At 33.2% G+C, this 18,445-nt stretch overlaps 1 protein-coding gene across 1 annotated transcript in view; it reads right to left on the bottom strand.

The window, feature by feature from the left end:
• The window catches only part of LOC126881604 (protein cortex-like), a 75,641-nt gene that overhangs the window by 13,219 nt on the left and 43,977 nt on the right, over nt 1-18,445 (bottom strand). Inside the window, exon 6 of the mRNA XM_050645965.1 lies at nt 14,899-15,060. Coding sequence (XP_050501922.1) covers nt 14,899-15,060 — 162 coding nt within the window. The remainder of the gene's footprint in view (nt 1-14,898; nt 15,061-18,445) is intronic.

The raw sequence follows: 18,445 nt of genomic DNA, 5'->3' as shown, positions 1-18,445 counted from the left end.
AATTTCTTACAGTCATTATATTCCATCCATACCTAGCATCTTATAACAGTTTTTCTAATATTTTTTATATCTAACCTCAAATGTTTTTTTGAATTATATTAAATTTCATTTAATTTATTTTTGTCACCTGCTACTCTTTCTGACGATTAGAACGGCAGATGGCACACGTTGGTTTTTCTTCTTGATTATTGATATGTGTCTCTATTTTATAGTTTTTGGGAATAAGATCACCGTTCTCCCTCCGGGAGTTTCAACAACCCTCAAATCGCCGGCGATAGAACAACGAGGATATGGCATCCATACTGCAACCACAACAACTAGACTGCAACGACCAACATCTGTAGGCCTGGTGGAGTAAAGCCTTTAGAACTCCAGAGCCCGTTGTAGAACCAGCAGCAATAACATACGACATCAAGAAGTTACCATCAGCTACCAAAAGCCATAAGTATAATCCAGAATTGTTAGTTTTTGGCAAGAATTTGAATACATTTGTTAATGCAATTTACTAAGTCATATTTATATTATATCTTTATTGAACACTAAACATGATTAGTTAAAAATAATATTTTGTTTGCTTCCATTCTAAATTTTCAGAGTTCATATCTAAGGTTAGGACAGGACGAACACGCACCTGAGTGACTGAGCTAAGCTAAGGGTGTAACGATGGCTATCTTGGATGATGGAGGTAATATTTTCGGATATTATTTCAATTAGCTAGGGTAGTCCATCGCTTATTTCGTTTCAATAGTCACATATGTATAGTCTCCAAATTGAATGCCCGCCATTTTTTAAAAGGCAAAAATTTGAACCTTTATATGTGTCGTATATGTGGTCTAAATTATATGCTTCTACCATTAAATTCACAATAATTCTTATAATATTTGCATGAATCTGCCGCAAATAGGTACATGTGAAGATACGTTATGCAGTTGTTAAATGGTAATTAACATAATTAAAAAGTTCAAAATATTTCTTAAAAAATATTTTTACGCCCTTTTCAATGGCGGTTTTACCTTTTAAAAAAATTAATATATGCAGGGTGAAATAACTGATAAAACAACTACACATTTTTACATTAAAAACCACGAAAAGCACGACTTTTGGTAAAGCGATTCTTCCGGTTCAAGACCTCGATCTTATATATCAAAAAAGAACCTACATACCAAACTTGGTTGAAATCGGACTTTTCGTTCAAAAGTTATCGTGCTATTAGTCACATATGCATAGTTGCCATTATGAATGACCGCCATTTTTCTCAAAGGAGAAATCTGAGATGGCCTGGTATCCAAATTTGAACCTTTTTATGTGTAGTATATATGGTTCAAATTGTATGCTTCTATCATTGAATGCACAATTGTTTCACATATCGTCAACACTATAAAGATTGACAGGTAAAATAATAGAAGGAGTGAGCAAAAAACACTGTTTTTAAAATTCTATAAATAAAATTATGCGTATATAAAGGGGTAGTGAAGAAAAATACATGATGCTGTATCTTGTTGGCATCACTTAGGCCCTCCTACTTAATTCCAATCTTCACCTTCAAGTTGATACACACCGATAAGCTGAGCTACCTCGCTGGAAATTGGGTAACCAACCCCCAATGGAAGGTGGGGTCGGCGCTGATGAAGAAGAGAGTCTTGGTTCTCCGATGAATTGGGATTGAGCGAAGGGCTAACCCGCCCTGGTAAAACCTAAACCGAACTCAATTGGCTAGTATCAATCGTTGGACTGGAATCAGAAGATGAAGTAGCAGGCATATAAATAAATGGCCTACCCATATGTGAAAGTAGATACGCTGACGACACAATACTAATAGCAGAAACTATTACAGATCTACAAAGAATTTTAGATAAGGTTGCAATGAGTGAAGAATTTGGTCTGTCACTAAACATAAGAAAACAAAATTCATGGTTATATCATAAAAAATATTGGAAACATCAATCTACAAGTAAATAATAAGACGATAGAACGAGTTCAGAATTATAACTATTTAGAGACAAACATTAGTGAACCAAACGATTATACCAAAGAAATCAGAATTAGAATAGAAAAGGCAAGAAGTGCATTCACTAATATGAAACAAATATTATGTACTAGAGACCTCAGCCTAAATCTTAGAAATCAAGTTTTAAAATGTTATGTATTTTCTGTTCTTTTGTATGGTGTGGACACATGGACTCTTAATAAGCAATCTCTCAATAGATTGGAAGCATTTGAAATGTGGACATATCTAAGAATGCTGAGAATCTCCTGGACATGCAGAATAACCAATGAGAAAGTACTAAGAAGAATACAGAACAGCAGGGAGATACTGGATTCCATCAAAATAAGAAAACTTCAATACTTGGCTCGTATAACACGTGGTGACAGATATGAACTCCTAAAATTAATTATGCAGGGAAAGATTCAAGGAATGTTGTTCTGAAGCTATTGCCTTGTGGCATTTTTATAATTACGTATTTTTTATGGGAAATAAGCCACAATTAAATAGTAAAATTGTGGCTTATTTCCCATAAAAAATACGTAATTATAAAGATTCAAGGAAGGCGCACCATAGGTAGGAAAAAAATGTCCTAACTGAGAAATCTCAGAGAATGGTTTGGATGTAGCTCAACTGAACTCTTTCGGACTGTAGTCTCAAAATTAGAATAGCAATGATAATTGCCAACTTTCGTCGCGAAGATGGCACGTAAAGAAGAAAAATCGTTGGACTAATTTGGTCCATTTTTCGAGCAGGGAGTTGTATGCTCCTTTAAAGTGATATTCTATAATATCGACCTCGTGTCATCACATTTTTAAAATATAACATATTGATATGGAGTGGGGCGGATAGCTCAAGCGGTAGGGTATCTGACTTCCACGCAGAAGGAATATCAAGGCATTTTTAAAAATGTCTACAGGCACCAGGACGACTCAGTCTGAATAAAATGAGTACCTTGTGAAAACCCAAGGGTAATAATAGACTGTTAAAGCGTAGCACTTAGTCTAGGCGCCAGAGGGATCACCGTGTCCTTTCCAATTCTGATGGACAAACTCAACGGTTTCTTATGGATTTTTGGCTGCTGATTACGAATTTCGAGGGTGTATTTCGATCCGAGTGGTCAAAAAATTGTTATAAACAATTTAATTGTTTATAAATTGTTTATAAGGCTCTGGCTCATAAACTAAAAGAGGTAAAAAAAATGTTTCAACTAAAATTTTTTCGCTAATAAAAAACGAAGAAACAAAAAAGAATGTGTGTGTACTTTGTACGCACGTAAGAAGTTATACTTCTATTATATGATTTAAACGAATAAATTAATATACTTTTTATTTATATTTTATTTAAATATTAAACTAATTTATACTTATTACTTCTCAAACATTTTTATTAAAAAAGTGCCAAAAATTAAAATAATAAAAGAATAAAACACACACAAACATATTAAAAATGCCACAAATGATTTCTGAACATTAATTGTCGGAAAATTTTTTAACTAAATACGTATTTTCTGAAAATAAAATTATATAATAAATATACTTACAATCATAAAATTTATAAAAAAAATACAAAAATAAAAGTTTTTATTGGGATTCGAACCAGCTATCAGCGCGGTTGGTATATTGGGGTTCATTCGCCTTAAACGCTTCGCCACGGAGGCAATGTATCATTATGTGCCAAGATCGACTAACTAAACGGATTAAGCTTTTGACATTTTTGAATTAAATTAAATTATTTTGATTTTGAATTGAAATGATTTAGAATTGAAAAAATACATCAAAACATAGAGTAAGAAAACAATATATTAGGTGAACATTGATAGAAATTTTAATGGTAATCAAATTATGTAAATAAAAGTATTACATACTATGTATTTTGGTAGGTTCAAATAGCTATGATACATTTACAATTATTATTACTTACCTGTTGCTTTTAAAAACTATTTAAATGTCACTACAATTATAAACTTTTTTGTTTCTGTCCTCACAACAATATAACTAATATATTATACATTTGTTTACCTTCATATTGAAAAATTATTTATTATTGACAGATCATTTCAACACCCAATCAGAGCCCGTATAACGACTAATACCATACTGTCGGTGTGCGCATGCGCGCAGATCAATATAAATTCACCCTCAATCTCAATTGCGCCTAAAGAAGTATAACTTCAAAGAGTTTACTAAACTTAAATCCAACAGTTAGAACTCAAGATATTATAAAATTAGTGCACAATGCAAATTGCAAATTGCAAAATAAGTATTTGTTGAAGCTTTGTCGATAGTAACTCAGCTTCTACACATGCAGGTGAGCCCTAGAGGGTCTCATTTTAAAGCTTTATTAATAGACTTTCAAACAAAGTTTGTTAAATTATTTTATCTTCATAAAGTTATACCCGTTTGAAGTTATAATTTTCTTAAAAAAAGTGTACATCAATTTGTTTATAAGGGTTTCAAGTAAATTTGAGCTGTAAACATTTATACTTTAATTGACAACAATGATAGAAAAACTCAAAAGGAACATTTTGAGCTTTTTAAAATGTTCCTAAGATTATTTTTGGTCAAGATATCGATATTTTAATGGCGCGCTATGAGGCGCAAAAGCGGCTCACAGTCAAGTATGTAAGTATTTTTCGACGCTTTATCGATGGTAACTCGGCTTCTACGCATGCAAATGAGCCAATATGTGATATCTATACAAAAATGAATCGAGTTCTTTTACAGCATCATCATTGCATATAAGACGAGCATTTATGTTGTGGCGGCATACACACAATTGACGTGCCTTGATGATGTTGCAAAAGAACTAGATCCACTTTATATGGATATCATCTAGATAATTAGACTCTGAAGCCCCAGAAAGTTTTAGTTTTACTGCCCACAAGAACATACTTAGTACCACCATGTAACTGTAAAAATTGCTCTAAGAACTTATGCAGATGTAAAAAACCTGAGATTATCTGTATATCTCGATGCAGATGCATGAAAGATAATGTTTGTAAAAATAGCATTAATAAATAATATCAACTTACTTTTTAGTTATATTTCTGAAATACTAGTTTTTAGTGGTTTCTTTTCTCATTTAGTACAAAAAATAGAAGACAAAGTAAATAGAATGGAAGGTGATGCGGGGTAGAGTATGATGATTTAATTATAAAAATTATATGATAAAATTTTATTAGGATCTTCAGAAATGAAAAATGAAGATAACGTATATAATATATAGAAATTATAATTTGCATCGAGAAGTTAGGGATTGTCCATAGGTGGGCGGTTTGCGAACGTCGACAGCGCGGTTTACCTGTTTTCCCCTTGTTTTTCTTGGTATTAGGGTGAAACTTCAAAGGCGGCATTAGGGTGAGATCAAGTAAAACAGGTAAACCACGCAGTCGACGTTGGCAAACCGTCCACATATAAACAAGCCCTTTGCTCGTGAACCTTTACGCGGTGAGTCAATCTCGCGCCTCAGAGCGCGCCATTTAAATATCGATATCTTGGCCAAAAATAAATATACGAACATTTTCTTAAGCTCAAAATGTTCCTTTTGAGTCCTTCTATCATTGTTGTTAATTAAAGTATAAATGTTTATAGCTCAAATTTGCTTGAAACCCTTATAAACAAATTAATTTTCAATTTTTTTTGAGAAAATTTTAATTTTAGACGGATATAACTTTAAAACAAATGAAGACAAAGTAATTTAACAAACTTTGTTGGGAAGCATATTTATTAAACTTTAAAATGAGACCCTCTAGGGCTTATTTGAATGCGCAGAAGCCGAGTTACGATCGATAAAGCTTCGAAAAATACTTATTTTGCAATTTGCATTGTGCACTAACTTTACAATATCTTGAGTTGTAATTGGTGGATTTAAGTTTAGTAGACGTTTTTTATTCGTTTTTTATTAACGAACAAATTTTATTTGAAACATTATTTTTTATCTCTTTTAGTTTATGAGCCAGAGCCTTATAAACAATTTATAAACAATTAAATTGTTTATAACAATTTTTTGACCACTCGGATCGAATTCCACCCTCGAAATTCGTAATCAACAGCCAAAAATCCATAAGAAACCGTTGAGTTTGTCCATCAGAATTGAAAAGGACACGGTGACCTCTGGAATACCGTAGGCTCTACAAATAGCAGACTATCCTGCTATAATTTTAAAGCCGCGTTAGCGCTATAATTATTCGCTCCGTGCATGACTGATGCGACACCTAGCGTCACCTGACATTTTTAGCGACAACAATTTGAAGTTGTTGTTCCCATGTTCTCTCAACTGTCATAAATGCGACTACCTTCACGCGTAACTTTTATACGAGAATTATAAAAAAAATATGCATTGATATCCAGATTCCGTAATTTTTTGAGCGTTATAAAGTGAGTACAAAGACATACATATTTCTTTTTTTGTAATTACAGCTTCAATTTACCGTGCACTTCTCGTAGACTCCGCCGATAAGGTAGAGTCGTGTTGAGGAAAACTGGCATGCCCATAGACAATACGTGCCCTATTGTGAAGTTGCAAATTATTAATAATGTCTTTAAACGATATATTTTCAATATTAAGAATTGGTTTTCTAAAAATTCATCACAATTTATCTTTTTAACCACAAACGAAAAAAAAATGGGAAACATCTATCCTCAGTTTTAAACTAGGAGGAATAATTCAAATTTACCGCGCTATAATGCTTGTTTGTAATTGGTCCAACCGCGGGCAAGTTTACTCCACTAAATTATGGAATTTTGACATTATTAACATTTATGAAATTTTGACACTGTTGACTTTTAAATTTTTTAGGTTAATTAATTATATCGGCGATTTTTTGTGATTTTTGAGTTATTTCTTTAATTTTTAGATTTTTATCTGCATTTATATAAAAAAATTGTTGTTTTTAGAACTCTTCAGCAAATTGTTATTTTATTAGTCTTATAAGTTGCCGGATACTGATTATTGGATTACCTTCGACATGGTCAAACCCAAAAGAATATGAATCTGGTGATGTTCACAGTGACATTATTTTGTGTGAATCTGTCTTTTGAGTTTATTCTTCCTAGTTTAAATATTTTTTCTAATTTACTTGTCATTATTGTAGATCTATAGAAATTACGCTTATTTTTGGAGATCATTAGCACAATTAACCCGGGTGCAGTCGCGCCGTTAGAAAAAATCTAACATTTTATCCTTTCCGTGATAACTTGAAAAATTTTGCAACATACCGTAAAATTAAGTGGCTTTATGACAGTCAAGTGAATTTGTGATGGTATGTAGTATAGTTTAAGTAACCAATACAGTGAAATGGGTCAGATTTGTCAGTCCTGTTAGTTCCCCTTTAATATAGTTCGGAGGCTGGTTGTTTTTTCTTGTGATTAAATATGTAATTAAAAATATTTATTTTTACTTAGATATACCGTTAAAGCAGGACATATCGTATGTACTAAAATTAATTATTAATTAATAAATTAATCTTAAATTAAACAACATTTTACACTCCATTATCGAGCTTTAAATCACACACCTATACTCCAGTAAGACATACTACTGAACTAAAAGTTTTGTAAAACTTGTAAATGTCTGAGGGGACCGATTATGTGGGTGTGAAAAACAGATGTCATCAAACGAACCGCCTCTTAAAACATCTTTGACAAAGAATACCAAATTTTGCCGACCTTAAAGCTGTTTCACAATATAAATTTCTCGAACTATACCCCCACTAATTCCAATGACCACTGTGACCACTGTGAAGGTCACCAGATTCATAGTTACCGACTGAACGCGCAGCAGTTGTTTTCAATGGCATTGTACGGATTGTGTGTGTTGATTATGGGCCATATTAACGTTTTTAAAACAGGTAACTAGATCGTGTGTGTAATTAAAATAAAAGTAAATATTTTAGAATCTTTACTTTGTTGGTATACTTTCATTTGTAGAGCTCCAACTCTTTCATGTAGCTAGAGTTTATAATATGTACAAAGTAAGTCATAGCTTAGGTTATGTTGTCATGCATACATTGTCTCCAAATTCCAACTAATAAACCAGTGCGTTCACCTTAAATGAGAGTTCGACAAAACATGAGATGACTTTGTGACACAATTAATAACAGATTTGGCAAACATGAGGTGAGATTGTAACATTACAATTGTGAAATTACCCCGAAAATACCAGAGGCTACCGGGAACAGAGTATCAAAGAAAATTGCCACCATTGTGGGAGAGAAAGGTGCCGCCGCTGTGGAAGAAGAAGCTGCCACGATTGTGGAAGAGGAAAATGCCAGCGCTGTAGAAGAAGATGTCACCACTGTGGGGGAGAAAGATGCCGCCGCTGTGGAAGAAGACGTTGCCACAATTGTGGAAGAAGAAGATGCCAGCACTGTGGAAGAAGAAGATGCCACCACTGTAGGAGAGAAAGATGGCGCCGCTGTGGAAGAAGACGATGCCATGATTGTGGAAGAACCAGATGCCACCACTGTGGTAGAGAAAGTTGCCGCCGCTGTGGAAGAAGAAGATGCCACCACTGTAGGAGAGAAATAAGTTTTATGTGGCTTGCATCCAGAATCCGGAATCCGCTCTAGCAAAGGAAGAAGTAAATAAGCCAAATATAGGGGACTACGTCATTATCCAATACGAGGGGTCTATGTTTCCAGGAATGGTCCACTGGAGTGGAAAAGCAAGGCGTGAATGTCAGCGCCATGGAGAAATGTGGAAGATTTTGGAAGTGGCCAGACCGGAAAGACCAGCTTATGTACGAATTTGCTGATGTTGTACAAGCGAAAATAAATTCACTCGTCCAAATTTCTCGAAGAGCAATTTTTCAAGTGCCTGAAATGGACATTTATGTGAATAATTAGAATTATTACCGATTCAAAATGATTTATTTAACTTCTTTTATTTATTATTTGTTTTTAATAACATTTGTTTTTATTATTAATAAAGTTTTCTGTTCAACTGGTGGGGTGATTTTATGACAGACCAACTCCATATGCTCACATGCATATGGGTGGTTTTGTGATAGATCTAATATTCAGATTATAATTACAGGCGACCTCTGTCACATTTCTGACCCATTAAAACGCCGACTTTAAACTTGTATGCAGAATTTACGTTGCCACAATGTCACCCCAATGAAAGGGGCGAGAATGTGACAAATATTTTTGTAAATTGTTGTACTGTTTGTAAATTTTTCCCAGTGAAATCCAGCTAAGTTAGAAGTTAAAAGTTATAAGTTTCTTGTAAATTTTGGAATGTAACAATTCCATAAAAAATATCTTAAAATTTACAAAAACTTCTGAGTCTGTCACAAAGTGACCTCGTTTTACGGTAACTTTCCACTCGTAAGTGCCTCGAGGAAGATTTTACTAATGCGTTGGTATTTTTTTAAAAAATTTTTTTTATTGTTTTTATTTTTTTTGTGGATTTTATGGCTTTGGCGAGAACCAGTTAGCTTTAAAATTGTTAGAAATAAATATTTTTAAAATAACAAGTAAATAAAAATATTATAAAATAAAAATTTGTTTTAAATTCGTACTGTTAGATTTTATCTAACGCGCGACTGCTTACGTGACAGAAGAGAGCGCGACTGTTCTCGCATTAAATACTTTCGCAACATTTATTTACCATCTATGATAAAATTTGTTATACAAACTGATATTACAAAGAATCGAAATGAATGAAAATGATTACGAAAAATAATACTGATATTACAAAGAATGACCAAAATTGTCATATTTCGCCGCTATGGACGCTGGCATCGTTTCGTGTATCCCCCACCATGGTCACGCACGGAGCGAATATGTTTGATCATTGTAGTCTAAAGGTCTTTATACCTAATAGCTCGATCAAAGAACAATCTAACCAAAAAAAAATAAAGGAAGGATGAAAATTTGGGAATAGGCATTTGAAATTGTCTATTATTATATAAGAAAAAGTTTAGAATTCTACATCTCCTCCATTTTACACAAATGCAGGGAAATACCCCTCTCTAAGGTGAAAAATATACATTCAAAATAAGACAGGAATTGGATAAAATGACTAATTCTAAACAACTTTTGTTCTATAGAGTTTTCTCGCTAAGTCAGTACTTTTCGAGTTATTTGCGAGTAAATATGTTCATTTTTAACAAAAAAACAATGTTTTTGAACGGTTTTTCCGTTATAACTCAAAAAGTAATTAATTTATCGAAAAAAAAATATTCTTAGCAAATTATAGCTTACAAAAAACTGAAAAAAATGGTGTATTCACAAGGTTTGTCGACCCAGTAGAAGCAGAGTTGTAGCTAATGAAAAGTAGGTTCTTCTTCGTCAAATTCCAAATCGAAAATTTCAATGTGAGATAACCCAAAAACGGAGCACTTTTCGGGGAAAATTCATTTCAACTTTTGTAAAGTGTTTAAAAAAGGTTTATTTTTGTTTTATTTTTAAAACGTCTAACATTAAAAGTAAGTGAGTTACGCTCAAAATATTGTTGGCATCTTTAATTTTTTGGTAAAAAAAAATCGCGAAAATCACCCCCTAATTAGCACCACAAATAAATTGTATCACTACCACTTGACAAGTTACTTTGCTTATGTATTATTTATATGATCTGTAAGTTTCATCGCTTCAAAGTGCTTATTTTTGAAAAAGCTGTAGTTAAAATGGCTTAAACGGGTAACTAATCACGAGTTTAGGGAAATTGTGAACAGCCATAGCATAACAAATTTTTGTCTGACAAGAAAACAAAAAATTAAAAAAATTCAGAAAAGCAAAAAGATCATTTTATTACTCTTGAGATTTTTGGTATTACTCATAATTTTTAAGTTCCATACAAAATTTCCATTTTTTTTCAAAATAAAAAAAATTGAAGGCGCTCGTGGGAGTGCCGACAGAAGTGAAAACTTCATATAGTATATAAATTACGAGCTCAATTCTTTTCCCCCGTCCAAAAAGAAGTGCTATACATATATCATATACGCGATGCGTATGCCCTATGCTATTTATGTATACATAGATACACATAATTACACGTACAAAATTTATTTCAGCAAAGCGATGACGGTAGCAAATGTAATACTTTTTCCCCATCCAAGGAATGCACAACGTCCCTAAAGAAATTTTCAATTCAAAAATTTATTTCGTCGAAGCGATGACGATCGCTAATTTAGTAATTTTCTACATCCAAAAAGTACACAACGTCCCTCAATTTATTTCATCGAAGCGATGACCGTCGCTAATTTAATACTTTTTTCCATACAAAAAGAGCACAACGTCCATAAAGAAGTTTTCACTTCAAATGTTTATTTCGTCGAAGCGATGACGGTCGCCAATTTATTACTTTTCTCATCCAAAAAGTGCGCAACGTCCCTAAAGAAGTTTTCATTTAAAAAATTTATTTCGCTGAAGCTATGACGGTCGCTAATTCAATACGTTTTTCCCATCTAAAAAGTGCACAACGTCCCCAAAAGAAGTTCTCACTTTAAAAATTTATTTCGCCGAAGCGATGACGGTCTCAATGACGGTCGCTAATTCAATATTTTCCCCATCTGAAAAGTGCACAACGTCCCTAAAGAAATTTTCACTTCAAAAATTTATTTCGTCGAAGCGATGACGGTCGCTAATTGAATACTTTTTCCCCATCAATACCCTCAATAAGTTTTCATTTCAAAAATTTATTTCTTCGAAGCGATGATGGTGGCGATGACCGTCGACCGTAGCCAATTTAATACTTCATCCAAAAAGTGCACAACGTCCCTAAAGAAGTTTTCACTTTAATACATCTACGTACAAAATTTATTTGGCTAAAGAGATGACGGTCGCGAAATAAATCCTATTTCCCCATCCAAAAATAGGTTTTACACTTACATATTTTAAATTTAAACATTTCTATACAATTTATGTATAGATACACATAATATAGATACGTACAAAATTTATTTCGCCGAAGATATGACGGTCGCGATGACGATCGCAAAATAAATCCTTTTTCCTCATTCTAAAATAGGTTTTACATTTATTTTAAATTTAAATACTTCTATACGATTTATATATACATACAAATAATATATAGCATAAGCGATGACGGTCGCAATGACGGTCGCGATGACGGTCGCGAATTCAATGCTTTCCCCTATCCAAAAATCGCACAACGTCGCTAAAGAAGTTTTCACTTCAAAAATATTTTATTTTAAACCCATTTATTTTCAAAATTGAGCACTTTCAACCAATGAAACTTATAGATAATATCAACAATATATAAGTAAAGTAATTTGTGTAGCGGTAACCATTAATTTTATTTGGGAAGCTAATTAGGGGGTGATTTTCGCGATTTTTTTAGCAAAAAGTAAAAATGACCAGCAATATTTTGAGCGTAACTTACTTATTTTAATGTCAGAAGTTTAAAAAAAAAACAAAAATAAACCTTTTTTAAACAGTTTTAAAAAGTTGTAGTGAATTTTCCCCGAAAAGAGCTCCGTTTTTGGGTTATTTCAAGTTGAAATATTGGATTTGGAATTTAACGAACAAGAACCTACTTTTCATTAGCTAGATCTGTTCTTCTACTGGGTCTACAGACTAGGGCTGGGAAAAACCTACCGGTTTAAACCTAAAACCGGTTTTTTTACTCCGCAGTAACCGGTTTTACCGGTTGTTTTTGTCCCGGTTATAACCGGTTTTTTCTTTTTAAAGTAAAAACCGGTTATTAGGTTTTTACGGTGATTAGGATTAGGTTAGGTATTATTTTGGATCCCAATCATAATTATTATTCTCAAATAATTCTTCCAAACAAAACCATAATTCAAATTTTATTTTATTTTATAAAATACAGAAGCAAACTGAAAGTGCAATCTCACATCAGCCAGAAACAATTATTAAGTTTTATTATAATATTTCCTTGAAAAGGTAATTGTAATCATAATATTTACATAAGAAGTGATCTGGTTGAATTAGACGCAAACATCATCTATTTTTCACACTTAACTCTTGACATTGAAAGTGGGTGAATGACTTTTTCTGATTACCAAAAGTAATGCTCTGACTATGAATATCGAATTAGTGATTACGAATACGAATCTCCAAGAATTTCGCTACGTTTTCAAAACGATACACTCATACAGTATACATGTTCTTCCGATAGTATGTACTCTATTTGATCATATTGATATCGAGTAGAATGGAGTATTGCAAACTAAAGTGTATTGTAAATGTAACTTTGTAACATATTGGATTAAAAAAACCGAAAACCGGTTTTTCCAAAAACCGGATTTTTTGGCCGGTTATAATCGATAGGTTAAACCGTAAGCAAAAAATACCGGTATAACCGAAAACCGGTGTTTTGTCAAAAACCGCCATCCCTACTACAGACCTCGCGCATACATCATTTTTTTTCAGTATTTTATAAGCTATATTTTGACAAAAACATTTTTTTTCGCTAAAATACTTACTTTTTGGGTTATCTGCGAAAAACCGTCCAAAAACATGTTTTTTTTTTGTTAAAAATGAACATATTTACTCGCAAGTAACTCGAAAAGTATTAAGTTAGTGAAAAAACTCTATAGAACGAAAGTTACTTAGAATTAGTCATTTTGTACAATTTCTGACTTATTTTGAACGTATATTTTTTCACCACCGAGAAAATATTTTTCACTCAGCGTTTCCCAATTTTTGTAAAATGAAGGGGATGTATAATTGTAAACATTATCTTATAGAATAACAGACAATTTCAACTACCTATTCCCAAAATTTCATCCCTCCTTTATTTTTTTGGAGGTTTTCGTAAAATTGTGTGTTCCCTGATCGGGCTATAGATATATGGCTAGTGAAGATAATTCACTAATGATGGTCCGACTAGACCAAAAAAAGTAAGGCGCAGAACAAGATAGTTGAATGACGTAGACGATGACCTGAAAACTTTTAATTGTGGGACAATAAAGGAGAAACGCACAAGAGAGGTCTGAATGGAGCAATATAGCCAGACAGGCAAAGAACCGTTCAAGGTTATGATGCCAAAAAAAGACAAAATAAAATTATAGGTCACAGTATTTTTGTGCTCTTATATCTCAAGCAAGCAAGCAATTTGATTCAACCCGGCCTGTGGAAGATGTCCACCCTTTCGAAAATAAGTACATTCGGGTGTAACAATTCATTGGGAGGAGGTGTTTTGGCCCGAATAAAAAACAGGGATCACTCCACCTCGCTCCAGTGCCCCAGGCCATCCCTTTCCCCCTATAGCACGCTGATGCGCGATAGGGGCACAACTATCAGCCAAATGCTCTTCACAATAGAATCCTGGGTAATAAGATTCCAATGTAGTGCCGTAATCGAATTCAAAACTAGGCCAGCATGAAGCATTCTAAGCCTTTATCTTCTAATTACTTATCCGCGGAACTCAAATTGCTTTCTGGGGCCCCAAGTCATTGTACCAAGCCCGACTGTGTTCAGTCCAATGGCTTGGTGTTCAAGTATTTTTTTTGTTTTTTGTTTTTTTTTGTATGCTGACTTTACTTGATCGTCTGTCTGGTGCCTTGGTTGACTTCTTGGACTACCTTAGTCACTATGTTTGTTACCATTCTGACTAGGTCGTCTTCATGTTGGAGGATCGCTGTGGTGTTTTGCGTCGTTTTGGCTTGTGTGGCTTGGGCATAGGATATACCGGTTGTCTGCTGTCGTATGTTCGTCTGTTGTTGTAGCCTCTGTGGTGGTGGTCTTTTCCTGGTTGGGCATCTAGGGCATCCTCTGTAATTTGCGGGGTGGCTTCCGTTGCAGTTGGAACATGTTGCCTTTATTTCCCTGGGTCTTATACACATCTTCGTGGGGTGATCTTCTCCGCATTTCACACACCTCGGGTTCTTGTGGCACGCGTTCTGTGCATGGTGATAGCCCTGGCAGTTGAAACACTCTTATATCTACCTAATTGAACGTCACACACGTCATATTGTTTGCTTACCAGCAGTTCAGCAGACATCGGATTAAATATTAAACTATCGATGTAGGTGTTCGGAAATGGCATTGAACAAGAAATATTCTGACTTTGAACATTCCACAAAAAAAGGTAATCCATCTGACCCAGCACTAGTAAGGAATCTTTCCAAGGATGCCAAGCTATAGCCTAAAAACAAGAATATATTTTATTTATTTATTAGGTATCTCGAAAGAATATAAGAAGTTAGGTTATAATTTAAAGTGTAAAATAAATATAATCGTGAAGTATTACGGGCACACTGGGAGGTGTACGGGAAGAACATAATAAACAATTGTTAACATCTGTTTTATTAAATAATGATTATCCTTTATCGTTTATAAATAATGAATTGTCAAGATTGGATCGAATGAAACATAACAACTTAGAACGGGATCCTACAACATTCACAAGAAATAATACGAGGAAAATATCGATACCATATACTTATAAAAGGACTATCCGAGAAACTAAAAAAAAAGGAAATAAATTCAACAATATTAAAAACAACAAACACATTGAGAATTATTCTATCTAAAACTAAACCTTACAATGAACAAGAAAGAACAAAGAATTGCATTTATAAGATACCTTGTGAATGCGAACAATTTTATTTAGTTGAAACATCAAGACCTTTAAATGTTAGAATAAGTGAACATCAGTCTCATATTAAAAATAGAGAATTTGATAGATCTCAAATATGTCAACGTGCATGGGATAATGAATATAGAGTTCAAAGGAGAGATTCAAGTATAGTTTTGAAAGAATCATATAGTAAAAAGAAAAAAATCAAAGAAGCGGCTCTAGTATGCTAAATGAAACCAACTGTGTCGCAAATTCCTCGGTAGAATGCAGTAGGATGTGGTTACCCATATTGAAAAAGGAAGTCAATAGAAAGAAAATACCACGATTAGTGGAACATATCGAGTTAGTACAAATTTTATATTTTAGTATTACTTATTGTATATCTATTTATTATTAATATTATTTATAATTTAAACATATTAAAGTCAGAATTTGATATTAGTTTCTTTGAAAGTAAATTAAATGTAAGACCAAATACTTACGATGTCGGGATAGTATCGGGAGGTTTATTTTAGTGATGACCACTTTGCCATGGTTTTGATTAATATTCGTTCTATAAAAAATAAAACGGATGAATTATTTTTGTTTCTGGAGGAATTAGGATTTCCTCCGATAGTTGCGGTTACAGAGCACTGGGTTGAAGTCAACGAGCCTTTTTTGTAGAAAAATATACCACAATTGCCAGGTATGATCGTTCAAGTTCGGCTCATGGACGCACCCTCGTCTCACTAATTAATGATTCCTTCGAAAAAGGTAAATTTCCAGAGTGCCTTAAGGCAGCCATTATTATTCCTCTTCATAAGGGTGGTGAAAAATCTAATGCCTACAACTATAGACCTATTGACTTACTACCGGCACTCTCCAAAATTATTGAGAGACTCATTAAAACTCGGCTTATGTCCTTTATCGTTGATAACAACATTTTATCTCAAAATCAGTTCGGCTTTTTAACTAATAAATGTACCACTGATGCCATGCTTTCTGTACTACATGAGGTTTATCAAGCACTAAACAATAATCTTTATACTGCCACTGTTTTCTGTGATTATGCCAAGGCTTTTGATTGTGCAAATCACGACATCTTGATTAAAAAACTAAATTTCTATGGAATTAGAGGTATTTCTTTGAATTGGTTTCAATCCTACTTGAATAATAGGAAACAACTAGTTAGAGCAAATGATACTGATTCTAGTCTAAAAAAAATTGTATGTGGAGTACCGCAAGGTTCAGTATTGGGTCCTATTCTGTTCCATATCTTTATAAATGACATCACTAATTTAAAAATCAAAGGGAAAATTTTTCTTTTTGCTGATGATACCAGTATCAGTTGGAGCAACTCAACTATTGCATCTCTTTATGAAACTATAACTTCGGATCTACTGACGATAAAGACCTGGTCTGACTCTAATTTACTCTCTTTTACTATAGATAAAACCGTAGCATTATCCTATAAAGGAGAACTTCAACCTTTGCCTCTTAATAACAGCTAGATCAGTACCGTTGATTCTGTAAAATTTCTTGGTATTTTTTTTAGACAGCAACAAATGGTCCCTTCATATCGATTCGTTAAGTAAAAAACTCGCCTCAGCTTGCTATGCAATAAGATCTGACTCAAGAGAACTCAATTTAGCATCTTCTAAAATAACATATTTTTCGTTGTTTGAGTCTCATCTTCGATAATGGTCTTCCTTTTTGGGGTTCTAGTACAGCTGCTCAATTTGATTCTTTGATCTGATTTGATTTGATTTTTTAATTGCAAAAATGAGCAATAAGATATCTTTTTGGCCTCAGAAGATCTACACATTGCAGAAGTTACTTCAGACACGGAATTTTAACACTTCCATCTTTATATATCCTAGAAACGGTTTGTTTAATTCGTAAACACCTTCATGTCTTTCCAGCAAGGCCCAATGATATTTACTCCACCAGAAATTCAATCTTTGATATTTATTTACCGATCCCATCCACTGAGTTAGTAAAGAAATCTATATTATATTACGCAAAAAAACTTAACAACTATCTCCCTTTACAACTTGAATCTGCAACATCTTTCCCAAAGTTCCGCAAAATGACAAAAGCCTATCTATCTAAAAGACCATATTATTCAATAGAAGACTTTCTTAATGAATAACTAAGAAAATTGGGTTTCATTCGCAGTAGATGAAACTGTCAATTCCTAATGTTTTATTTTATTTGTTGTAAGTATGTTCAATTTGCAATTTATATAAATTTTGTAATGAATTGTTTTTGTCTTTGGTTTTATATCATATTTACTGTATATTGACGATTTATGTAATTTTAGTAAATTGTAGCTGTTATTTGTTATTTGTTGTTGATATTATTTTCTTTTGTCTGTATGTAAGCTTTGTCCATAAAATTGTAAACATTTTCAGTGGCAATAAAGCATATTTCTATTCTGTTCTATTCTAGGTTTTTTCCTGGTTTTTCCTCGTGATTTACTATGGAATCTCTAACGCGAGAATTTTATTGTCATCGTTGCATTTGGTTGTTTTTTAAAGAGAGATCACATGTTATGTTTTTTGTGACAGATATTCTTGAGTTGAGATTGCTTTCATGTAACTGAATGAACTATCTTTTAGTAATGTCGTCCCAGAAACGCAACTCATAAATATTGGCGATATAATTTTTAAGTCTTCTACTTTAAAATGTATAATATACGTCTGAATTGCCACTATAAATGAGTCAGATTAAATCAATTATTAGAAGAATTTTTTTACTTAGCAACAATATTTTTGTTTATTTTAGTATTATTTTGTATTTTGCCAACGAAACCCGATTTGGGCTTCGAAACGTTATTAAAATCATTTTTTAGGTAAAATTGTGGCTTATTTCCCATTGAAAATAGTTGAACATAATAAACATCATACAAAAGTGTACGCTCCTACAGCAGACAAAGACGAAGAGGAAACAGAACAAATCTATATTAACT

The sequence above is a fragment of the Diabrotica virgifera genome, chromosome 3 (genome assembly GCF_917563875.1).
Source record: "Diabrotica virgifera virgifera chromosome 3, PGI_DIABVI_V3a".
NCBI classification, from domain to species: domain Eukaryota; kingdom Metazoa; phylum Arthropoda; class Insecta; order Coleoptera; family Chrysomelidae; genus Diabrotica; species Diabrotica virgifera.
The sequence above is the reverse complement of the archived record's forward strand: the minus strand, read 5'-3'. Positions and strand labels throughout refer to the sequence as shown.